Here is a 25,807-nt window from a genome sequence, read left to right on the forward strand (position 1 = left end):
TGGTTTGTCCATTCTGGGCCACTGTAGAAACATCCCGGTGCAACATGGCGATCTCTGTAGACGAGGACCTGCTCCCTTTGTACGTAGATATAAGGGGCTCATTTTGAAGTAACAAAACAACAGTGGTTCTTATTTTTATATTTGAAATCAGACTAATTATATTATATTCCATTCCTGCAGATATGTCCCCCTGAATCCTGCACACTGGACCTTTAAGAGTTAAACTTAAACCACAAAATATTACTTAAGAGAAGCAAACTGTGTGATGTGTGTGGGGTCCAGATTTATGAGAAGAAATGTTTCATCCATGGAGCTTTGGATGTATATTTCATGTTTCAATAATATCCGAACTGTGATGAATTTCTGCTGGGAAAGCTGAACCTCTGTGGATAAAACATGATGTCACGGCTCAGAAAACAGCGAGCTTGTACCAATCAGCATGACTCACAGGCAGAGGTGAAGATAAGAGGTCACTTGAATCAATAAACAGGCGAGGGTGAAAACCAGGTGATCAGTCAGAGCAGGGAAACTTATCCAGAGAAGGCTCCGCCACAGAATCACAGAATCATCAATCTGAGGGTCAGGCAGGAAGAACAGAGGCTGGGGGGCTGAGTGGATGCAAACAAGGAGCTCTGGCAGAGGCAGAGTGGAGATGAGTATACTGCAGGACTAATGAGGGACAGGAGGAGCAGGTGGGCCGGGAAGGTCAGCTGATGGGAACGGCTGGGAAAGAGGTTACAGCAGCACATTAATAAACATGGATGGATTACTGAAGGAGCACACTGGGCACAGGCCCAGGGGCCCAAAGTGACAGGCCCCATGGATTTTACCTGCAAAATGTCACTCAAAGAGACAAGTAATGACCGCGAAGGGACTCAAAACAGCCGCAAAGAGATTCTAGATGACTACAGAGAGACATGAAGACACTACAAAGAGACAAGTACTGACCATGAATGTTACAAACTTTTCAGCAGTGTTGTATGTTCATCTGTCCACACACTTTTGGCCATTTACTGTGAACATCTCAGCAACACACTGTATCTGCTGACTGAGCTGCGACCTCTTCTGTAAAATCTCATTTATCTAAAGCCGCCAAACAAGTAAACAGACTCGTGATCTTCATCTGCAACAACAGACTTCTAATTAGAGACAAAACAATTACATGAACTGCTGCGTGTCATCGTTAATGTGACTGAATGATAATTACTGTAATCAGAGTGTGATGAAGCTTCACTTAATGACACAATAACAAACTGAAATCTCTCCTCTTAAATCTTTTTCTGAAGCGTCTCCGTCTCTCTGTCCTCTCAGTGCACCGTGTGGGACTGGGACTCAAACGGGAAACACGACTACATCGGCGAGTTCGAGGCCACGTTCAAAGAGATGAGAGGAGCCATCGATGGACGACAGGTAGGAGAGGATTCCTGCACACCTCCATTGATCAGCCTCTCAGAGTCTCTCACCAGCTGCAGAGATGTGCTGCACATTTTCTGTCTCCGCTGTTTGAACCTTAAATGCTTTTAATATCTGCATTTAAATTCATGATGAATTATATAAACATGTAGATTTTAAATCAGCCGAGAAAACATTTGTCACACAGGAGAGTGTTCAGTGATGGGATGAGTTGGAGGGTGTTACGTAATCACTGAGAGTGTTGAGGCCAACGATTTATACAAACACCAGGTTAGACAGAGCTTAAAGTTTCATCCTGGTGTATTATTAAACAAACTGTTTACTCTGCCTTAATTTGAGAGGAAGAAACAGGTGGTGTCTTTTCTTGCACAGAAGTGAAGCTTGTCATGGTGAGATGGCAGGTGGATCATGTAGAAGGGCACTTTTCCCTCTAAGTACGAGTCTGATGTGAGTCTTAATCAGTGCTGGAAAGTATCCAAATCCTTTATCTAACCAAAAGTACGAATGACACACTATTAAAATACTCCACTATGATTAAAACTCCTGCATTAAGAAAAAGTAACAAAGTTTTAGCCACAAATATACTCAGCATTTCAAAAGTAAAATTCAGTCAGGACCACCTCAGTCAAAGAAAACTATTTGCGATTTGATATTTGGTGATATGACTGTGTTCTGGGACCTCTCCACTCTCCCCATGCCTACGTAGAAAGCTTAAGGTGGAGAGACCACACCTCTCTGCCCTTCCATGCGCCTACATGGAATGCCTAAGACAGGGAGAGCAGCAGCAAAGACCCTCCAGGAGCAGAACAGAGCAGCATTAATGACAAACAGAAATGACATTGATAAGTCAGACACAGCATGAAAAGGAGGAGCTGGGGTGGAGGCAGGTTGCAGAGCAGCTTGCAGAGGAAGCAGCAACAGTAGGCAGGCCAGAGCAGTTTAAATAGGGCGCCCTGAATGAGACAGGAATGATGTGATCTATCAGCTGACTCCCTTCCATCAATCAGCTGATCTTTGAGTTGATTGGGCTGTTTGAGATCAGCTGATGTAGCTGGGATGTGAGCTGAGCTTGACATTGTGACCTGCCTGAACTAACACGATGCTCAATGCACATATACAGAGTGTCTCTGTCATCAGGATCAGGAAAACACACCCTCCTCCTGCCTCCTGCTCTGTCCTAAGCCCCTCCCACCAGACGATCACTGGGATATGCACACGCTTCATACAGACCCTCAGTGTTTCCCATACATTGATTTATTTAATCTCATTTAGTTGTTGAGTTGCCCACAGCTCATTCTCTCAGCCCCTCCCTGCTCCGCCCTCTCTCTGTTTATCAGACCACAAATACAACAAGAATTAGCAGCTAGCTACCCCACGCTCCCTCCGCCTCGCTCCTCACCGCTGTCCATGCTTCGCTGGGAGGAGAGCTGGAGGCTTGAGAGACGGCCCTTTGCTCTGCATAAAGCCTACAGCGACAGGTGTCACAGCAGCAGCATTGGCTTTAACCTGTGTAATGGCAGCAACAGAAAGTTCGCAAATCTGGCAGGGAGTCGGGGATGTTCACTCTCTAGAACTGGGGTCTGCACTGGCTGGATTTGGGTAACTGAGGTTGCTGATTGCTCTCCTCCTGGCAAGGTGGTCTGTGGTGCTGGGACTGAGACAGAAGACACACTGTGATTCAAACCTTACGCTAACAGTAGCTACGAAAACTGAACTTGAAGCCACAGCCGTGAGCCTTTAGCTCCAGTTAGCAGAAGGCTAAACTATTACCAACATTTTCTCTCCATCTCTGAAACACTATTGTCTCTTTTAGACTCTATTCAATCAGTCCATCTTCATTTTTGGGTGTTGCTCTGCAGTGTAGACAGTCATTGCCAAATGCTCGAACAGCAACTTTCTCTGCAGGATTCTCCTCCATTGAATCAGGCTTTCACTGAAGGGACGTTCATCTGCATTTGTAGAGCAGCCAACAGGAACGCTGTCTCTCTGAAATGACCTGTGAATGACCTGAAAACAGCCCAGAGGAGGTGCAGGGGTGTAGTTTTCTCTCAGTCCTCTTTAAATACAACACGCTCAGAGATTACTGAGGGATTTTTGCCCAATGAAGCCAAAATAAAAACTGCCTACATCAGCTTTAATCATGTAGAAATATGTGAGCAGAACCCTCATTTCATAGTCAGTTGAGGTGAAGCTCATTTTCTCTGCTCCATATGTTTTTGGGTAGTTTCAATATATCTTTTGATTAAAAGAGAATTTACATGGTGCGGTCTGTAGTTGATTTACAGCAACATGACGTATAATCACTGTGTTCTCCAGCGCCACGTAGTGGACACAGGAAGTGCCCACGCTTTATGAACGATATACCTTCTCTCTCCTGCTTACCATGTCAGACTCTCACAGAAATGAAAAGCTGGCCGGCATCCTGTCAGTTCCTCTTACAGTGCCCGATAATTGCTAGATATATAAAGTATCCTAAAAATATTCCAGCAAAGTAAAAGAATCTCTGAACTGTCCTTAAGAACTTGTGTAAATGCTCCACTCCAGGTGTTTGAGCAGTTCAGGTTAATATTTCATTTGGCTGTGGACACAGACGCAGACAGCTGTGGCTGGAGGCTGTTTGGTTCAGATTCCTCCGGGAGGCAGATGTCTGACAGAAAGTCCTGTTTCTCCTTCAGCTGCTCGATCAATTCATCAATTCAGAGGCTCAGTGAGCGTCAGACTGAGTGACACCAGCTCACACACTCACTGACACACTGTTACACACTGTTACACACAGCAGACCGCACACACTGGAGGCTCGTGGAGTTTTATTATGTCGACATCCACATCCAGCAGAACACTGAGACAATACACCACCGCCAGCGAAACTTCTGCATTCAGAAGTCAGAGTAAGTTTTATAAACAGAGTGGAGAGTGGTTATTTTATTTTCATGACTGCAGACTAACTGTACAATGATCCTCTTGTTGTGTGGGCGCTTGAATCCTGATGTGGGTCCCGTCTATCACCCCACACACTTTTGGGAAGCCAGCAACATCAAAGAAGTGCTGCTATCTCATCCTTCTCCTGTTTGGACGGGAACTTCACCACCGTGTTCAGCAGACGGGTGAGGCCGTTTGAAACCTGGTGAACGACGTGGCAAACAGTTGAGCTGTGTACATGAATTGCTTTGCCAAAAACTGATTGGAAAGATCGCGTTGCATAAACCCGCAGAGCAATCATTAATTGTAACAGGGCTGAAAGAGTGCAGCTTTGGAAAGTTGAGTGATCCAGCTCCAACTCCAAATCATAAATTAACCTTAATGGTCAAATGTGTAGTACAAAATCAGTTGCTCATCATTAACGGTGTCCATCAGGTCCTCTTCTTGGGATGCTTCATTTTCCTCTTTGGTCACCAAAAACTCAGCCATGTTGCCATGGAGATGCAGTCAGGCGTGTCTTGTGTTTTTTACTTTGGTCGCTGAGGCCCTCTGTGCAATGGTTTAAAAAACTCTTAGCAATTCCTTAAGTATAAGATTAAGATAAGGAGAAAAACTCAAGGAAACCTTAAGGATTTTTTGTGCAACTGATTTTATTTAAGGGAAATCTTAACTCAGATTTAAAGGACTTTATTTACTTAGGATGCTTTGTGCAACTGGATCTTGAGTTATCAGAGATAAAAGGTGAGAAACCTCGGTTTGTAACGTGAAACTGATTCATTCAGTGTTGCTACCTGATTTAATCACTTGGTCTGTTTTGGAGAGGAGAGCTTTTCAGATAATTTGACTCTTGGTGAAAACAATGAGCCCTGAAGGAATCCTGACTGGGAGTTCATGCTCGACACATGGGAGAACTTTCAGCTGCTCCTAATCTGCAGTCCTCACAGCTGGGTGTCAATAATCCTACACACTGCTCGTTTAAAGATGATGAACGTGGGAAACATCGAACCTGCTAAACATCAGCGAGTTAGTGTTGTCAGTGTGAGCATGCTGCCCTGGCTGACTCTTCATCTTGTGTGTCTCTTTGGGAAAGACAACAACCGTCTCCAGCTGAAAACATGGATCAGTAGTAGCAACCATTTGACTGGAATTATCCTCCCTGGAGCGCTAATGTGAATACAAACTGTCTGCAGCAGACTTTAACCCCTGGAGGTTTAAAAAGAAATTACCTGATCTCCGTCAGGTCCTGCAGCTCCAGGATTCCTTGAAAGTGCCAATTAGCAGCGTGACCTGCCCTTTAAAAACGCACCTGTGGGACTATGACGCTGTAGGGTTTAGGTGGACAGCCGGTGTGATGTAATTACCTGGGACGCCGGAGGCAGAGGCAGACATAATGAAGACACAGCTGTCAAGAAGAAGAGCTGTTGGACAGAAATGAGGCAGTCGCTAATTAAAGTGCTCCATGTTAACGCCGCTCTGTTTCCAAATGCTCAGGTTGTGTGTTTTCTCTGGAAACTCCCTGAAGATGACACCACACGGCTGAAAACACACTAACAATGTGACTGTTAAGCAGAGACGTTCCTCTGAGCTGTCTCATTATCAGTGACGAGAGTGTTTTCACTGTAATGATCCTCGGTGACAGTGGTCTGATAAAATAATGCCTCTGTCAGAGCCTCGCCTCCTCCACTTTGGACACATTTGAATGAAATCCATCTTCTGAGGCTGAAACATGACACTGATAAATGCATCATTTATTTTACTGTCACCTGGACTCAGGACAGTTATTGATCATCTCACCTTTCACTCTCCTCCACCAGCACTCTGTCATGTTTCTGATGACACAGAAAACTCTCCGACGTAGCCGTCTATTTCTCCGACCCAGACCATCAATATGTTAGTCTGTCTGTCGATACTTTCTCACATCCCCCTCTGTTCTGAGGCTGAGAGTCACTGTAACTACACCAGTCCAGTCTTTAAGTTTTATTTCCATCCTTCTCCGCAGACATTGTGAAATTTACAAAAATAAAAAACAAAAAACAAATACAATTATTACTAGAGTCTCTCAACAGATGTCCAGCATTTAGACGTGCCCAACAATAGTCTCCCATGTGAATTTTCTGATAATAGACAGGTCCCAAAAAGTTAGCGCAGCAACAGAAAATATATTGAATTGTCCAAACAGGCCACTTAAACAAATATGATCAGATAGAAACCAAATAAAGGTGCAAAATGGCAGTCACCATGTGCGCCTCTTGGTCAATGCAGAACATTATTATTTTGGGGCCGTATGTACTTCCTTTGCAGCCATGTTAGTGCTCTCTGCCGCCGTACTGCCTCAGCCCATAATGCAACAGGTGTGACCCCATTACTCTTAATCAAAATAAACTTACATAAAAGGACAACAGTTTTCTTTAACTGAACAATATTTTTAAAGGTGGTATATTTTAAATAATCTTTAAATTAAAGTTACCCTTTAACTACCTATTTTTGATCAGTTTTTAATGACAATGAATTTTAATGTTGAGGAAATTATGACAGAAAATATGAAACGCATTTCAATTAAATTGCAGTAAAAATGTCTCTCAGTTACAGTTCCTGTAGTTTGAACTATATTTTGACATGATAAATAATAAAAATATGATAAATTAATATAATTTCCACTTTGTAGAAATAATTTAGCAGCATTTATTCTTTAAACAAAATATGAGACATTCTAATCATAACTTAATCCATTATTTATTTACTAACTACATATTAGTAAGCAGATGTCTTTAGTTAATAAACAAAGCATGCTGGCTTGTGTGCTTTGGGTGTCTGAGCAGTAACTTTACAAACTTTGGTTTGATGGATCTGTTCACAATAAATATACAAACACAGGTTTTTAATGAATGTGCAGACATGTGAATGTCTGAATGTTGGGATAAGGGAGACAAGGAGATGTGTAACAAAGTTTTTGGAGAGCGATTTGGGAGTCTGGAGGAGCAGAAGGGCAACAAAAGTTGTTCCCCAGTTTGGAGGATTGGGAGCGGAGGTGTGAGCTCGCTGTTGTTTCGTGCTCATCATTAGTCAGTAGGTTTGGCTCTGGTTGTCTTTGTGCATCAGGAACAATATGAGATTTTAATTGCTTGAGTTCACCAAAACGCTCAACCTTGAAAAGTTGGACTGACGCCCAAAAGCTGGCTCGATTCTGGCAGTAAATGTCTTCAACAAGCAGCAGGGTGCAGCCAGAAGGAGGCTCCACACAGTTCATTATTGTCAGAGCTGTACGAGGTGCAGAGCTGTGCATGAACATGATGAGGACTGTACCCAACTCAGAATTATGTCAGTCCAATCAGATCTGGCCGTTTAATACGAATATTCAATAATAAGGTTTTTATTTCCATATAAAGTTTTAAAGTTTAAACAGGGGACGTCAGTGCCACAGCCAGAGACTGTGTCGTATTAAGTATCTATGAGCTGTACATTCATCACCTTGAAGCAGAGGAGAGAAGATAATGTGACCTCAAAGCATTACGGTGGGAAGTTTCTCCTCTGCGCCGCTGCCTCACGTCCGCAGCTGTCTTAGCAAAGAGTAGAGTGTAAGTCAAGAGCGCTCACTCTGCAGCAAAATCTGGGGACCCAAATGTCCCCAGAAATACACTGCACAGCTCACTGAGTAGCCAAAGACAAAAAATAAGACTGTTCAACTTGAAACAATCTAAGTGGACTGAGAGGTCTCTGACTGATTCGAATCTCCGCATTTCATGAGGCAGCCCTAAACACGATCATAAAACACTGGCCTAAACTGTCCGCTGCCAGAAGAAAATGTTGCCATTGTTTCTGCAAAATATGTTGCATTTGTACGTTTCATACGCATCATATTACAGTTTATACAGTGATGTAATGTAAGAGCTGACTGGTCATCTGAGGGTGGATGGGATGGTGGAGGCCTGAGCTCAGGTGAGACACCTGCTAATCTGCAGACCATTGTTCAAGACCAACAAACAACAAAACTGATTGATTCTTAGCAACATGTTGCTGTTTTTCCACCGGGGATAGTGCCATGAGACATCACCGCGTTTCCTGCCAGGATAGTGCCACTAAAAAAAGCATCGTTTTTTATGGAGACATCAGCAGCGTCACCCGCCATGATTGTGCCACCAGAACCAGGTATTCGAAGCCAAATCTATTTTTGTGCCAAACAAAACCGCACATTAACCACAAAGTTTCAAAGTATCTGCTACATAATAAATGTGACGTATCTGTTGTTTGCAAAATTGTACAATGCAAACATTTTTTCGTGGCATGCGGGTGTGTTGAAGCCTGTATCCTCAGCGATATGTGTTTCTCCCTACCTAAATCTGAATGGCGGCACAGTGGTGTAGTCATTAGCTCTCATAGCAAGAGAGTTGGGGGAGCCCTTCTGTGTCCAAAGACACAGTCCAAAGACATGCAGGTTAATTGGTGACTCGAATGTGAGTGTGAATGGTTGTCTGGCAACCTTGCCTTTCGACCAATGTCAGCTGGGATAGGTTCCAGCACCCCCACGACCCCCGACAGGATATGTGGTTACAGAAAATATATCTGAACCATCCATTTTCTTCACCTAACCATGGTGGAGGCTGTTACACATTTTAACATGAAGGAAACACAACAGGATGGGGAACAGACTTCGACACAACACCTGCATGGCTGCTGCAACCAGCAATTCAGACGACAATCAAGATTTTAATATGTTATAAAATGAACTGCAGAAATGAACTGGTCCACTGTTTGGGGGACTGTGATCTCGGTTCATTTTCAAATTGTGAACTGTGAACGTGACCTTTTTCATTTTAATCTGTGAGAACTGAACTCTGAGCTCACTGTTGTGAAGCATGAACTTGCACCACACTGATGAGGTGACCTTTTATTTTATTTTACTGTCGACTGTTAGAATATTTCTCACTGGACAGCACAAAGAGAGCAAAGAGCAAAACAACACACTTTAACCAAGACAATCAAACAACTACAGAGAGTTGTAAAAACACCGTTAGGGTAGAAATACTGATGTGTTTAATTTTGAGTGGGGCTGTTGGCTTCGCAGCAGTGGAACACAAAGCACCTAACACATCATGTAAATATGATATTAGAAGGAAAAGTACAATTAAAACTATTTAAAAATAAATGAAAATATAAACACAAACTTTAACATCTTGAGAACTTGTGTCCTGAACATGTTTATGAACCACAAGCTGTGACCTGAAGGTCTGGGGGCACTGTAGGTCCCTGATTAGTCAGAGACATCTTTCACTGTAAACCCTCTGAAACAGAAGGTCTTTTCATCCCTGCTGTCATCCAGCAGAGGAGGAGAAACATTGAGAGCAGTCAGAAAGTCCCGCCAGGGAACCCCTCCTCTGTCTCCTCTTCTTCTGTTCAGGTTTTATTTATTGGCCTCCTTCCTCAGCTGACAGTCGGCTCCCGACTCTGAGAATCCCTCCGAGCTGAAACCTCCGGGGGAGCTCTCTCTTCACGCTCCTCCATCCATCTATCCTGACACAAATAGAGTCTGAGCCACTGTGTGTCACTGGGTGTCCACAGTTTCATGTAATGGAGTCAGAGTGAATCCTCTGCGGCCGCGTTTGGGCAGCTGAAGGATTGTCTTCAGCCCGGAGGGTTTGTGGTTTATATGGCCGTCTGACAGACCTCCTCTCTCTCAGCACAAGCTCTGTTTGGAGGCGGCTTCACTTTGGTCGAGGGATTTTCCAAGATTGTGATTATGAGATTACATATAAGTAATTTATACATCAGGCCTGTACTGCTGATTTATATAGCATAAATACAGACATAACTTTACAGTGTTCTTGTGGTGCAGTGAAACAGACGTTTTAGGCTCCTTTCACACCTGCCCTGTTTGGTTCAGTTTAATCAAGCTCTAGTTGGTTTGCCCCCTCAGTGCAGTTCGTTTGTGCAGGTGTGAACACACCAAAACAACCGGACCGAGACCTTCTTGAAGAGGTGGTCTCAGTCCGGTTCCAAAGGAACTCTGGTGCGGTTGGTTTGTGGTGAGAAGGTGTTCCGACCTGGATGTGAAGCAACTGCAGTCACATGACACATTGTTTGGGTTAAACATGAGCATGTTACAGTCCTGGAGGATTATTAATGTGCACCTCCTCCTGTACTGCCTTAATATGCACATTCAGCACATCCAATGCATCAAAACATTGTTTTCTAGTTGGAGCCGCGCCTCGTTTTCAAACTGTATGCTTTGACTAAAATGAACAATGACAGCAATATAGTCCACGATGAGCAGCGCTAAAATCAACCTGCGTAGTTGTCCCTCCATTGTGACATTAGAAAGTGTCACATTTATCTTGCAAGTGTACTCTTCTTCAACGTTTGCTTTACTTCCTGGATTTTTCCCACATGGAAATTCTGACCAATCAAGATGTAAAATGACTGGTTTTAGGGGCACAATCCGCACTGGAAAAGAAGTGATGAAATGATGAACAACTGCTTTTTGCTGCACTATCACCGGTGAAACTATGGTTGCTAGAAAACACATTAAAAACAACTTGGAAACATGTATGATAACTGGTTTTGTTGTTTGGCAGGCGTCTGGCCCAGGTGTTGAGCCATCCATCCTCTCCTCCACCTCTAGATGACAATGTCAGCTCATAAACTGTGTTCCTTTAGAAACGTTGATATGATATGTATGAAATGTACAAATGTTATGTACTGATGGTTTGCAGAAACGTACAACATGTTCCTGGCAACATTGGCTACTGGGCTGTTTTAGTCTGGACAACAAGGTCTAAATCCGAAGTTGTTAAAAACCTGCGCTTGGTCAGTGACTTCTGGCGTCAGACACACAAAAAAAGCCGACCTTTCATGTCCACATGATGCAGTGAGTTGCTGTTATTTTCTAACAGCGCCTGGCAGTGTCAGCGGGAAACATGGCCGGACAACAACGAAAGTTAAGGTGACAGAAGCCTGAGTAGGGAGGGTGGGATGGTTCACTTCCTGTAAGACTGTCCCTGTTTTCTGTCCTAATCCCAACCACGTGTTTGTTGTTTAAGGATATAAAACATTGATTCACAGTGTTGTACTGGTGTCGTGCTTTTATTTTGAAAGACACTGTATGCAAACTGTACATTTCCTGTAAAAACAGAAGTGTATTTTGAAAACAGACAATGCATGTAACAGGCTGAAGTTGACACGGCGTCCCAGAACGTCAACAACCAACACACCCAGGGTACCTTGGACGTTGTATCTCGACAGAACCATAAACTACTTTTCACATTAAGGACACAATAAATTAAGTTTAAAACTAAAACAAACCAAAAACAAATAAAAATAGCAGTTAATACATTAGGATGAAATTGGTTATTGTGCTTTATATAATTAAAATCCTGATGTAAACATCTGTATTATTCATGAACAGTTCGGAGGGGAAGCTTTGGGAATAATGACTTTATTATTAATGCACTGATACTTTAAGATAAATAATTTATTTGCATTTTTACTTTTTAATGAGATTATTTGCATAATATAAAGTAAAAATACACATTACATACAGTATATCATTTTTACATTAAATACATGCAGACAGGGTGAAGCCTCAGCAGCGAGGCGCTGCAGCTTGTTGCAATAAACGACTTTAATTTTGTTCAACATGGCTGCTAATGATGTTCTTTTTTTAAACGAGCTGTATCTCTGTAGACTGAAGAGATTATTGAGACATATAAAGTCACTCAGCTGTGTTAATGCAGTCATGCTCCTCTGGTTATAACCTTAATGTGAGAACTCACTCATGGTTTTTATACAACCTGTTTATGGCTGAATTATCATCTCAGCAATCAGCTTCACCTGCAGAGGACAAACCTGACTGATCACAAATCAGCTGGAGGCTTTTATTTTGAAATCACCTGAGCCAGGTGCTGCAGGTTGTTTGATGATGTTGATGACAGGAAACAAACAGCTGATTGTCTCCTCGGGCAGACACAGATTATCACTGTGAGACAAACACACACACACAGATCCCTGAGCTACGCGCACACACACACACACACACACACACATACACACACACACACTGAGGAGGAGTGATTGGTGTGTTCACCTGGAAGCAGCAGCTGCTTGGTGTTTAGCTGCTCTCTTGGTGTCTGTAAATACTCATTCATCAGCTGTTTGTTACCAGCTGACCTGAAACACATCCAATCATATTCCATCATGTTCATGCAGGTGTTTCTTGAATTTTTCACCAGTTTGTATCAAACATCAGGAGCAGTGGTGGTCTCTCTCTCTTTATTTTTTCAGTTTAGGTTTACGTTAAGTTGTAAGGCACATTTTAAACACTGTTCAAAGTGTTTTACATGATGAATTAAAAACATAAAAAAGGAAAGAAAAGCAGGATAAGACATTAAAATGCAAATTAAAAGAACAGAAGGAAATTAAAAATTATGAACAGGAACACAAATACAAAACAGGAGCGTGAGAGACATGATGACATGATTACAAATGTAGTAAGTTACAAAAAGTTTTAAAATTAAAATTATAATAAAATTAATTCTGTCTTTGAAATATTTTAATGCTCAAGAATTTTGAATTCCACTTTATTTTTTTTTTCTCAAAGTAGAAACCACTGCTCTGTCCATGTCCATGCTCATATTTTTGTCTTGTGCTCAAGTCTCTGATAAAAAAATTGATCTCAATAAGACTGAAATGAAAAACTGAAAAAAAGAATAAACAAAAATATTTATTCTTTTTTTATTTCTGTTATGTACAAAAAGGATTTATTGTCTGATTATAGTCATACTGTGTTTTTACTTGTTTTTGCATTGTTATTATTTTATGCACCAAATGAAATCCTCGTTAACTGCTGTAGGCTGAAACAGGAATATAGATGGAATGACCTCTGTTTGTCTGGTGAATTGTAAATACAGAGTATATATTATGTAAAACAAGTATTTGATTTATAAAGGAGGACGACCTGACATTTATTTTCTGCCTGTCTGTGTTTTCAGGTTCAGTGGCCGTGCATAAATCCCAAATACAAAACCAAGAAGAAGAACTACAAGAACTCTGGTATCGTCATCCTGAACCAGTGCAAGGTGAGTGATTATTAATCTGTTGGTTTATTAAAACTGTCACTCAGGCTGTGTTCATGTGCTGCAGCAAAATCTGACATGTGAGGCTCACAAACAGCATCAGTTTGGTTTGAACAAAATCAAACCTGGAATAACAATCCAACAGCAGCCGAAAAAGCAAAATTTAACGACAAATCTTAATGACACTACTTAGCAATGACAGTATAAGAGCTGTTAATTATAAAAACAAATATTCCATCTGCAGTGCCACAAGGCTCTGTCCCAAGTCCACTGCTTTTGTAGTGTTAATATGTCACTACTAGAGGTCATGATCTGTGAGCACGGTGTTGATATTCGTCTCTATGCAGACGACACTCAACTCTATGTAGCTGTTAATCCTGTGGGATTATCTGCCTCGTTATAAAAACATTTCTTTTTTAAATGAAATAAACTTTTCACCCAACAAGTGAACAAAACAATACCGCTCTCTGCAACATACTCCATTTGTTGTCATAAATTAAACTTCATGAAGCTCATGACGAGGGTCCACGACATAATTACAGAACACCAACAACCAACACACCCAGGTTACCTTGGACGTCATATGTGGACGTGGAAAGTCCATGACCAAACGTGGACATGTGACGAGATCACAGTGAGAATATGTTGGTTTGGTTTAAATTTGAAAGTGGAAGAGAAAATATTTTGATATTAAAGCACATTTTTTACCACTTTATTTTTATACCCACAACTTTCAGAAAACAATGTGTCATAATTTCTGCTTTGTGTCAGAATATGTGTTAAAACAGAGATGACTCACTATTTCTCTGGAGTCACAGTTCTCCTGCTGAAAGTCTTCTGCATCTTAAATTTGTGCTTAAAAACCTTTGCAAAAACCATTTCTATGCTTGAGGGAGGTTTAAATGTTGCACTATTGATAAAAGGTAAATGTAAATGAATGCAATGCAAACAGATTCAACTAATAAATAATGACTTAAAATCACTGCAAAGGCCACTGTGCTCTCCATTATTATGCATCCATTCTTTTCCTTTGTTTGAGGTTTAACTGGAGCTCTTTTGATTACATCATCTTCTTCTGCAGACTTCTGAGTGGACAATTAGTGCCACCTGCTCCTTACCTCAGTGAACCAACTCCCAGCGTTCACATCACAGCAGTGGAGGGACAAGCACAAAAATTCAGTTGCAGTTTGCTCCACATCGGATGGAAACCAACCAGTAACTCTGAGGGAGAAATTATTTCAGTTGTGGTTGTGGGCGCTTCATAGCTCCTGGTCCTGACAGAAAACTGACAGTCCTGATATTAAAATCCTTAATGACACCTCATTACCTTTATATTTCTCTCTCCAGACTGACTGTTGTTTTTCACCCATTTCTCAACACATGCTGTCAGTGAGCTGATAAAGAAACAGTGGGATCAGTGTACATCATTTTAGATTATGAGTAATCATCGTATTTGGAGGCTAATTAAAGATTTAACTAGTGACTTTTTAAGACATGCATGGTTTCTTCAACTGTCAAGGCAACAAGGGAAGAACCTGAATGCACACAGAAGCAGGCAGACAAGATCAGCTCATTGATTTAATCAGGAAGTTGCAAAAATAACGAAGGCAGCGTGAACAGGATGGCTTATCAAACATGGTTAGCACAGAATCAGGAATCAGGATAAGACAGGAGACTCATGGCAGCTGGCACAGACTGAGGAAGGGCAGCTGGTTTAAGTACTGCAGGACTGATTAGGGAATGAGGTGCAGGTGAGGAGGTGGGCGGGGACACTCAGCTGAGGGGAATGAAGTGATTGCAGGTCAGATGGGAGTGAAGAAGAGAGAAGTGTGAGGTCATCAGGTGGACAGACAGGGCCTTTCCAAAACCAGACGCACTCCCACTCCGTCAAGGACTGTAACTCAGTTTATAGCTGAATGAAGCTCCTTTATCAAGGTGTAGGGTTTAAATACAGCAGCAGCTTTAGGACAAACTTCCCTCTCTGCAGTGGAAGAAGGAGCTGTCGTTATATCTGGTAACCATGGAGAAAAGTAGAATAACTCCCACTTTATGTTTTTTATACGTATTTGTATCACTTTTATTTGATTTGTGCTGCTATTTACTTTAATTTTGGTGGTGTATAAAATCTTTTTGCCACCAAGATAAATAAATGAATTGATGAATAAATAAGTAAATAAACAAACCATACATTAAAGGGAATAAAACGTATCCCTGAGATTCACTGGTGACATTTTTTGTCTTTTACTTTTCTAAACATTTTGTTTTTCTCAGCTGCTTGGTTTTTGCAACAGTTCCTGTTACACTTTAAAATAAACATGACTTCAGGTTTACAGAGACTAGAGAGGTGTAGATTTGATCCTAAATCAAATGTAGCATTTAAGATGTTAGCATCTGTATGACAAAATTTAATGTCTCTTAAGCCCCTTTTACACTGCCAGATTTTCAGCGAATGTTGGGCCGTTTTGCCGGCAAGCTGCGAGTGTTTAGACACACAGAGGTGGATTGGCGAGATGATCCGAGGTGCCCAATTTTCCGCCTCGTAGGTTAGACATATTGGTGGAACCCTTTTTGGTTTAAAAAGAACGAGGTGCCCTTCTGCTACAGGAGGGGCTGTTGATGACTTGTGGGAGGAGCTGTTGATGACGCCGCACATGTGAGCCACTGGCGGTGGATAAACAGGAAACAGCTGACAGACACTGTAAAGATGATCAACTGGGGAGACAAGGAATTGCGCGCCCTCCTTGTCCTCGCAAACGAAGAGGCCATTAACCGTCAGATGACGGGGACGGTGAAGAACGGGCCGACTTACGAGAGAATCACCGAAGGACTGACCAGCCGCGGCTTCCCTCCCACGTCACTGTTTACGTCACACGCTGAGCTACATGTTTTGTTACTTGCTCACGCCCCCCATTGCCCCAAAAAAGGCACATTCTGTATAAACAAAAGTAGGTAGGCAGCATTTTGCTGCACTCCCCGATTTTGTTTTTATACTGCCAATGCTGAAAAAAGACTGATTGCGCTTTCCTGCAAATTTGCACAATTCCTGTTTAAAAAGGGCTTAAATTTGAATAGTTGACACTCCTCAGGGGAGACGTGTGAACTTTATTTGTACAAGTGTCTTCCATGACGAACACAGTTCTGTGTTGCACGTGGTCAATACAGTAAGTTGGTGCAACGGTGCAGGCTCGCTGTTGGAGGGTTTAATAAATCACTTCTACTTCTTATTAGTTGGTCTGGGACAACACTCAGTGTGGCGGACACTCAGCATTAACATGGAAATAGAGTGTAAGTGGTTAGGGTGAGTGTGTCGGGGGCGGTTTGGGAAAGGCCTGCAGAGAATATCACTGACGGTGAATGTGGCTGCAGACAGGACCAGAGAGGCAGACTGTGAGCACAGCTGAGGGACACTGTGTGACATTAACAGCATCTGATTTTTTTTTAAAAAATTATCTTTTCCCTTTTTCCCCTTGAAGTGTCCCGTCACTGGATGTTTCCTCCCAGTTAAAGACATTAAAACTTGATCATTCAAGTGAAGATGAAGCTTTTTCTCTGAGCTTCTTGTTTTTCGGAGGCTGCCGTCGGCGTCTGGCTGACAGACGGAGCCAATTATGCGGCGCTGAGCAGCCTGACTAACCTGACATTTCCTGCCAGACGAAGCTGAACGGCGCTCAGACGCCGAGCAAGGGGGGTCGGGGGAATCCTGCCGCCGAATGAAAGCCAGATTACATTTAGCCTGATGACACTTGACACATGAAGAGTTCTCGCTTCAGAGCCAGTTAACGGCAGCTTGAAGAGAGTGACACACAGCGAGGTGTAGCACAACACAGAAACAAATTACTGAAGGCGGGGGGCTCATTTACTCTGAGTGGAGACAGGAAATGAAAGCAAATGTTTTAAGAGCAGGAGGAGTTGGTGTGGAGATGACAGAATGAGAGCAGCTTTACTAACCAGCTCCAGGTTATGATGGTTCATCCATCTTCAGCTGCGGCTCTGCCCTCCTTACATCAGCTGATGCTTAATGATAATCCAGCTGCACATACTTTCATAAAGATCCTCTCTGATCTCATTCTGTCACAGCAGCCAGGGGCCGATTCACAGGGGCCCCAGGGGGCCTCAGGCATGATGCCAACAGTCCAGAGATATGAGGATATTCAGGTTACTGTAATATATGGAGAAGACCTCAGGAACATGTAGAAGCTTTGCTTGAAAAGTGACTTCAATTATAACTTCATCATCAAAATAGCTGCAGATTAAAGTTTCTTTAAATTGACAAACTGTTGCAGCATTCATCTTTATTAAAGGGTGACTTTGGTATTTTTTGACCTGGACACTACTTGTTTTTTTAATCCCCATACAGTGATGCAGATGAGGGCATTATTATGTTTGCCAGGGACACATATTACATGGAGGGTCTGAGGGTCCACCTCTAGGAAATTCTGAGCCTCGAACACTTCATTTCCTGCATTCTGGTGAATTTTACTGCATCAATTTATGGTGGAAATGTATTTATTATTGTGAAGGAAAACTAAATTCAGGTGACAGGTGATGATTCAAAATCAAATATGAATAAATATATGATGTCATTAACCTTAGGCCACGGCACTGGCAGAAGTCTGCGCCTCAAGCAGAGGACAGACCAGGACCAGTGAACTCATCCTCAGGTGTAAAAGTGGTGGCATGGCCCTTTAAGTTGTTCTCTTTCATGAAACATGATGTTTAAGTGAAACCTTTAAATCGTTAAAACATCTCTGTTTAAACCTGCGTGAGTTTTGATTGGACGCGACTCGTCAGCTGGTCGACAAACAGCTGTTCACTGAGGATGAATGAAACAGCTGATGCAAGTGTGACTTCAGCGCTCCGTTTGATGTTACATCATGTAGGCCTCTGAATTATTAAATATTCATCTTCACGTGTCTGCTTTGTTTTTTCTGTCTGCAGATCATCAAGATGCACTCCTTCCTGGATTACATCATGGGAGGCTGTCAGATCCAGTTTACAGTGAGTGCGAGCGCACACACACACACACACGTGCGCAGAGTTCACACTCAGGTCGTCTTCCTGCCTCATATTCCCGTCAGGAGTGCATCCCATTTCTGAGAGTAATTTCTGATGTCACCATGGAAACGGTAACCACGGTGACACGTTCAGCAGCCTCAGTGTCCCAGTTAACACCGGCATCTCTCACTGGGGTGTGACCAGTGTGAGCAGCCCGACGCTGCTGCTCATTTCCTCTCATTATTGTAAATATTCCTTAGTTCATAAACTTTTAAAACAATGTGGGACAAAGTTTATAAAACCACAGATTTCCTTCAAATCTCTTGATTCACACACAAACACACTGAAATGTAAATTATAATAAATAATGAAGTTATGACGTGTGTAAGACTTAAATAAAAACAGAATGAAATGATTTTTAAAACTTTATACTTTATGTTCAATTAAAAGGGAAATTTCGGTTTATTTCAACCTGTCTCCTATCGTCCTAAATTTGTTTCAAGTGACTAGTGACATAAAAATAATAGTTAGCATGTTAGCCGTTAGCCTAGATACAGCGTCAGACCTGTTAAAACGTAAGTGAACGGGCAACCTTCAAGTGCAAAGTTAGTCCACTAAACAAGCTTTTTTTCCACAAAGACCGCCTCATATCGTTAGGATAAATGTCAGAGAACATATAGAAAACGACATGTACACGTGTTGTCTTACCTTACCGGTGTGCTGCCATGTTTGTTTACCATTTAGCTCTGCTTTACAAAGCGCGGCCGAAATATTGTGAGAACAACAGCGATCTCATATCGTGCCTGAAATCTCGCGAGAACAAGCAGCAACAGCTGGAAGGCAGAACCGGACAGTAGCATGAAAAGTTCATTCATTTATTTTATGAAAGATTTATAGAATAATGGCTGACTTTTTGCCAGACTTCGACTTTGTGGAGGAGGAATTTGATTTTGCAGAGTTTGATGGCCGCCCTTACTTATTTGAGCCAGAACACACTGACGAAGAGCTTCGTGAAATTGAAGAACGGAGGAGGAGAGAGAGAGAGAGAGGCGCAACAGGTAGAGGACGAGAGAGGAGGAATGGCTGCTGCAAGGCTGCGTAGCTCTGGAGATTGGTGGTGTACCTGTGAATGCTGTGCCCCAGTGCCCACAGAAGAGGAATGCCTCTGTTGCAAGGAATGGGACCGGTTGCAGCCTTATTTTCAAGGTCTGGATGTGACCGAGGACGAGACACCTCCACCTGGAGTAGTATCCAGCTGGGCTTTATCTAGAGCTCGCCAGATATATTTCGGCCGCGCTTTGGAAAGCAGAGCTAGATGGTAAACAATCATGGCAGCACACCGGTAAGGTAAGACAACACGTTTACATGTCGTTTTCTATATGTTCTCTGACATTTATCCTAACGATATGAGGCGGTCTTTGTGGAAAAAAAGCTTGTTTAGTGGACTAACTTTGCACTTGAAGGTTGCCCGTTCACTTACGTTTTAACAGGTCTGACGCTACTATGCGCCCCGGCTGTATCTAGGCTAACGGCTAACATGCTAACTATTATTTCTATGTCACTAGTCACTTGAAACAAATTTAGGACGATAGGAGACAGGTTGAAATAAACCGAAATTTCCCTTTAACTAAAAAGAGACGATATTTAATGTTCAAGCTAATAAACTTTATTGTTTTTTTTTTTTATAAGTAATGATGATACTAACTCCATTTCTCAGTAGCATGGTGGTGACATCACTACTTTTTGAGTCAAATATCTTTAGACTAGTGAAGCTGATTAATTGACTGAGTAGCGCAGTAATGTCTCCTAAAGTTACAAGCTATTTTTTCAGGAAAAACTCTGAGGTGCGGCAGACTGTTTTTCTGCAGAGGTCTGGATAAAACTGGATGCAAACTGGTGCGAATAAAACAATTTGTGTAAATGAATTATATGTAAAGATACGTTTAGACGTGAAGTCCCAGCAGCTGGTGCGATGGACCCAATGGACGTGACACAACTGACACAAAATACGCGAATTAAGTGCTGCCTATAAAGCAAGAAGTGCGATTTCGCATCATATGCTTATTCACAAGAACTGAAAAATCTTAACTTCAGCGACCAGCTGGCGCAGCGATAGCCAATCAGCAGTGAGATCCTTTGGGGGACGTATGACGCCAAGGATATGCCGGCGGAAGTTCATTCATCGATTCAGTGATTTCATGCGCGTGTGGCACGAGTCATTCACATGTATGAAGTGAGTCAACACTAAATATTCCAGCATTCAAACCTACGTGAGGAACACGACGCGAAAATTTGCATTGCGTTTGGTGTGAACAGGACATGAGGATAATCAAACTGAGAATAAGTCATGTGACTGATGCCAGCACTTCCTGTATGACATCACACACTAATCCTTCAGTTTATTCTGCTTGCTGCTTCGCTATTGGCTTTTCTTGGCCAGACCCGCCCTCCTCTGCCTCTGATTGGCTACACTGCACTTCTTCATGCGTCTCTCTCGTGTCTCGTCCACAGACTGTGAATATTTAGTGGATTCACAGTGAACACCAGAGAAACAGACACAACAAGGGCCGAGAGAGGAGCTGAGAGACAGAGGACAGAGAGGGACAGACTGATGTCACGTGTTATCTGCAGGACATGTTCATGTTCTAATGTCCAGAAAAAAAAGTTATTTTTATTGTTTATATTACAGTCTTTATTTATGATGGTTTAATTGAGTGAAAAATATAGTTTGGAATTCAGTTTTTGAATTAGTGACAGAGCCAGAGAGCCGACTGAAAGAGGCCGAGACAGAGACGTGTTAAAGAGGAAGACAGACAGAAATAGGCCGACTGATGGTGTCATGTTATTGGAGGACATGTTCACATGGCAAAAGAAGAAGAAATATTATAAATTTAATTTTGATTTAATTTAATATTAGTCTGTTATTTTATAAACAGTCCAACTGAACTTTTTTTTGCTGCCTGTTTGTTTGGCTGACATAAAGTCAAAAAATAATAGTTTTGCAAGCACCAGTTAATTTTGTCATTTCCTCATAGCTTAGCTCCAACATTTCTCTGGAGACAGTTTCAGTGTAGTAAAACTTTATTTGATGTAGAGTAACTGGTAGCTGAGCTCACTACATTTTCCCAGTAGCTTGACCTGTACTGAACTTCTGTTTTTATTCTGACTGCTTGTTGAAAAGTATGAGGACGCTCTTCATCTCCAGCTTTGTCCTGAAGATCTCAGGTCATCAGCAAAACGTTTCCTACAGTTAAATACACCTCAACTCCCCTGAAACTCAGAGGAACACTGACTTCAGTTCTGTGTACTTCCTCCTCTAACATCTTAAAACATCTTCCTTGAGTCAGATTCAGACACGACGCCGCTCAGCGTCTTCCTGTTGTTCACTCATGTAAACATTCAGCTCAACAGCACAACAAAGCTGCTTCACTTCCTGCAGCCGAATCCCACTTCTCCCCAAGTGTTTAAATGTTTAATTAGCGGGAAACACTTTCCTCCAACCTGCAGTCAGTCAGGAGAAGAAAGGAAAGTATTTCTGAATTAATGTGCAGAGGTTTAATCGCCCAGGAGGGTCAGAAACTCACTCAGCAGGTAAACAAGCCAGGAAGCTTCAGTTTAGTAAGAAAACAGGAGCGAGGTGTGTTTCTCTGCAGTGGCGTGTCCAATCAGCTGTTTGTTTGTTGCTTCATGTCGTCTCCGGAGGAAACTCTGACTGCAGGTTATTTTGGTTCACAGTCGACTGAATAAAGACGACGAGACTTTTTCTTTCTTCTTGTATTTACAGACAGACACTTAATTTACAAGGATTCTCTCTGGAGCCTGAGTCTCTACTTACGCTCTGCTAAAGTTGATTTATATTTATAGAATAACTCAATGATATCTGTGCAAGCTATATTTAAATATAGAAAAAGTGTTTTCCATGTGACACTTATATTCATCGCAACACCTCCATCCTGCCACTGAGACAGTGGGACTCAGTGGTGTAGTGGTGCTTGATGGAGAGGGTGTACTATGACGTAGATACGTAGGTTACTGAAGAGTAATGCCGGGTTCAGGCTACACGAAATCAGCCCGGTTATAGCCAAACATGGCGTCCTATGGTGTCGGCTCAGATCGTGAACAACAATGAGTTTCGATTGTGATAATCCATCCTTTCATCTTGTGCAGTGTGTCATAGTAGATGGCAACCGACGTCACGTCCGAACAGAAAGTCTTGCATGCTTGCTTTTCTCTTTGTCTTCCACGACTTCTCCCGTCACAGCTGTGACTTTGACCAGTAGGAACACAGAGCAATCTGCTGCCATGGAAACTGTACGACAACAACAGCCCAGCCTTTTAGATATTTGCTCTCGAGACGTTACCACATTAGAAACAGGCTTTAATTTCACATTCCCTCTGTAGTTTGATCATTTTATCTTTAATCCACTCCCATTTGTCCCGTTTAATTTCATCAGAGATATTGGATAAAGGAGATACCCCACCACAGGCTTAAGAAAACGGTTACTCTTCCTGTCTCCTAAGTGGGCGTGGTTAGCTCTCCCTCCAATCAGAGCCTGTTCTCCCTCTTTGCGCCTGATTTTACTGCCTGTTTATCAAGATCACGAGATTTTGCGAGAACTTGTTTTCTGAGACGGACAGGGTTCAAACAAAGTTAACTTTCTCTTGATCTGTGCGGATGAAAAATGCAGCTTTAGTGTCAGAATGTTGGTAAGATGTGTGGCTTGTGGAAAACGAACCCAATATTTACTTTAGTGACTACAGGGCGAAAGAAGTGACCATAAATTGTGATCACGTTCATTTTCCTCATTGACGACAATACATTCAGAGCTGCCGCAAGTCTCCTACGGGGGCGTGGCGCTGACGTCACTGAATCAGGAAGTGAGCTTATCCAATATCTCTGATTTAATGCATCGCGCCATCATTTCAAACTCAACACTTCCTGTATCTGTTTAAAATTAAAAGCTCCTTATCATTTCAGCTGAGAGAATCCCTTTATTCTTTAAACAGGCTGTTATTGTGAAATATTTGCTGAAACTTCCTGTGGAGGATTCAGTGACTGTCATAGTTTTCATGCGGTACTTCAAATATAGCTCCGCCCATCTGGTGACACTTTTTACATTCGGCTGAAACATGAACAGACACAGTGACTGAAATAGTGACCAGTGACCAACGTAGTCTCTCATGTCTGTCGGCCAAGTCATGGCGAGATTTTATGACTCCACAGTCGCTTAATCTGAAATAGTGACAAACGTCATGTAGTCTGAACCTGGCAAATGTGGGTATACTGCCTTTTATAGTCAAATAGCTTTTTGACTGATAGGCAGGTACACTGTAAAAGGACATAAAAAGAGGTGTGTATACCCCATATACCCACCTATACCCTCCATCACACCACTGGTGTCACCAGCGGTAATTGCAGATGAGCGGCGCCAGTAGCTAGCTCCCACAGCGCAGAGCGGCCAAAGCTAGCTGACCAGTGGAGACCAGATGGTGGGAAGTAGCACTACATGCTGTCTGTCAGCAAAGCCAACAGAATACACAATAAAAGTCGAAACATTTACATCACAAAACATCAGAATTTCACCACCTCTAAATGGATGGCGCTTTGAAATGTGGCTCACTGAGTCAATGGAGCGCCAGACTAAAGAACAGGTTTCGTATATTTCACATCATTTTGATTTTTTTTTACTTAAAAATGAACTGGTTAGTCATAGGTGCTGAGCTATTGAGAGCAAACACAGCCCAACCTGTCCTCACTTTAAACTGCATATTAGCATGCTAATGTTTAGCAGGTATAATGTTTATCCCGTTAGCTTGTTAGAGAAAACAAATGTTCGCAGGTCAGTGCTAAACAAACGTGAGCTCTGACCTGCATCATACAGGCTTCATCTGATGTGAATGAGACATGACGAAAACACTGACAGCACTTTAACATCTGAGGAAACTGTAAAAGGTTAGAGCTAACTGATGAGCTGATGCTGGTCTCTGATTGGCTGTCGTGTCTGCAGGTAGCCATCGACTTCACGGCCTCTAATGGAGATCCTCGTAACAGCTGCTCGCTGCACTACATCCACCCGTACCAGCCCAACGAGTACCTGAAGGCTCTGGTGGCTGTGGGCGAGATCTGCCAGGACTACGACAGGTGGGTCTGCATCACAGCACAGCAGCCAATCAAATGAGTCCATTTATTAAAGGAAAAATACAGGTTAGGTTAAAGGTTAAATTAGAGGCAGTTAGTGATGCTCCTCTGCTCCTGTGACTAAATGTTTTATTCACATCCAGAAGAACTGAAGAGGAGAAATAACGACTCACGTCCGCCCGTGCTCTTAATTCTAACTCGCTCCAAGCTGTCGGGTTTGTCTCTCTGAGTTTTCTTCTTCTGGCTGAGAGACTTTAAAAGCCTTCAGGCGTCACTTTCTGTCCCACACAGGCTTTTATAATTTTACATTTTTTATAAAAGGTTGTATTTTATTCTCTGTGAAGAGAAGCCCTGATGTTCAAAGTTAAACAGATCGTTCTTTCTTTCTTCAGGGCGACGGCAGAATGAAATGTTTAGTTTGAAAAACACACTCAGAAGCTCCACAGTCCTCTGATGGTGTCATTTGCTTAATGTTTGGATATTTTAAATTTGCATCTGGAGCCATATCGGCATTAAAACACAAACAGTCATTTATGTGCTTTGATTTTATGAGACCTAAATGTGTTTCTGTTCCCTCACTGTTTGTCACCTTTTTAGTCGTGTGATCCGAGCTGTAAGTAATCAGGGTTCATTTCTCTGCTTTGTGTTGAAGTAGCGGCATTCTGAATGAGCTCGTTAACTCCTGCTGGCAGCCAATCACAGACCCTCTTTCAGCCTCTCCTTTCCATTTTTACACTCAGACCTTTCTGTCTCTTTTTTTCTCTCCTCGCAGTGACAAAATGTTTCCAGCGTTTGGCTTCGGAGCTCAGATCCCTCCTGACTACAAGGTAATATACCTGCTCAGCTTGCCGTCTCTCCCAGCATGCTCTCTGCCTGCAGGGGGAGGCTTGGGGAGGGTGAGGTGACCCCAGCCAGATGCCGGTAATTACCGGCCGGCCTCCATGTGGCGCCTGGCAGGTGCTTGTCTGATGCTGCATTCACATCATGTGATAAAACGCACTGATTATCTCCAATAAGAATTCTGTGATTTAACATCCAGCTGAGTCTCGAGTAATAGAGGCCAAAGTCAGATTATGTAACTTTCTTGGTGTGGTGAGAGCGGTTTGGTTATGATGGCTTATGTTGACTAATTTCAGCAAACTTTAAATACAGAAGGAGTCATGGCTCAAAACCAGCCGCCACTGCCCGTCAACAAAAACAAAGACAACTATGGTTAAATGTGATAAGACCAAAGGACTGGACGGAGGCCATCATCAAAAATGCTCACATGTGCAGC

General features: G+C 42.4%; 1 protein-coding gene across 1 annotated transcript in view; it reads left to right on the plus strand.

Moving 5' to 3' along the window:
* cpne4a (copine IVa) overlaps positions 1 to 25,807 on the plus strand; it is a 116,875-nt gene that overhangs the window by 76,749 nt on the left and 14,319 nt on the right. Inside the window, exons 8-12 of the mRNA XM_033640977.2 lie at positions 1,312 to 1,410; positions 13,314 to 13,400; positions 18,336 to 18,395; positions 24,401 to 24,534; positions 25,304 to 25,358. Of these exons, the coding sequence (XP_033496868.2) occupies positions 1,312 to 1,410; positions 13,314 to 13,400; positions 18,336 to 18,395; positions 24,401 to 24,534; positions 25,304 to 25,358 (435 nt within the window). The remainder of the gene's footprint in view (positions 1 to 1,311; positions 1,411 to 13,313; positions 13,401 to 18,335; positions 18,396 to 24,400; positions 24,535 to 25,303; positions 25,359 to 25,807) is intronic.

Source organism: Epinephelus lanceolatus, chromosome 10, assembly GCF_041903045.1.
Source record: "Epinephelus lanceolatus isolate andai-2023 chromosome 10, ASM4190304v1, whole genome shotgun sequence".
Taxonomy (NCBI): domain Eukaryota; kingdom Metazoa; phylum Chordata; class Actinopteri; order Perciformes; family Serranidae; genus Epinephelus; species Epinephelus lanceolatus.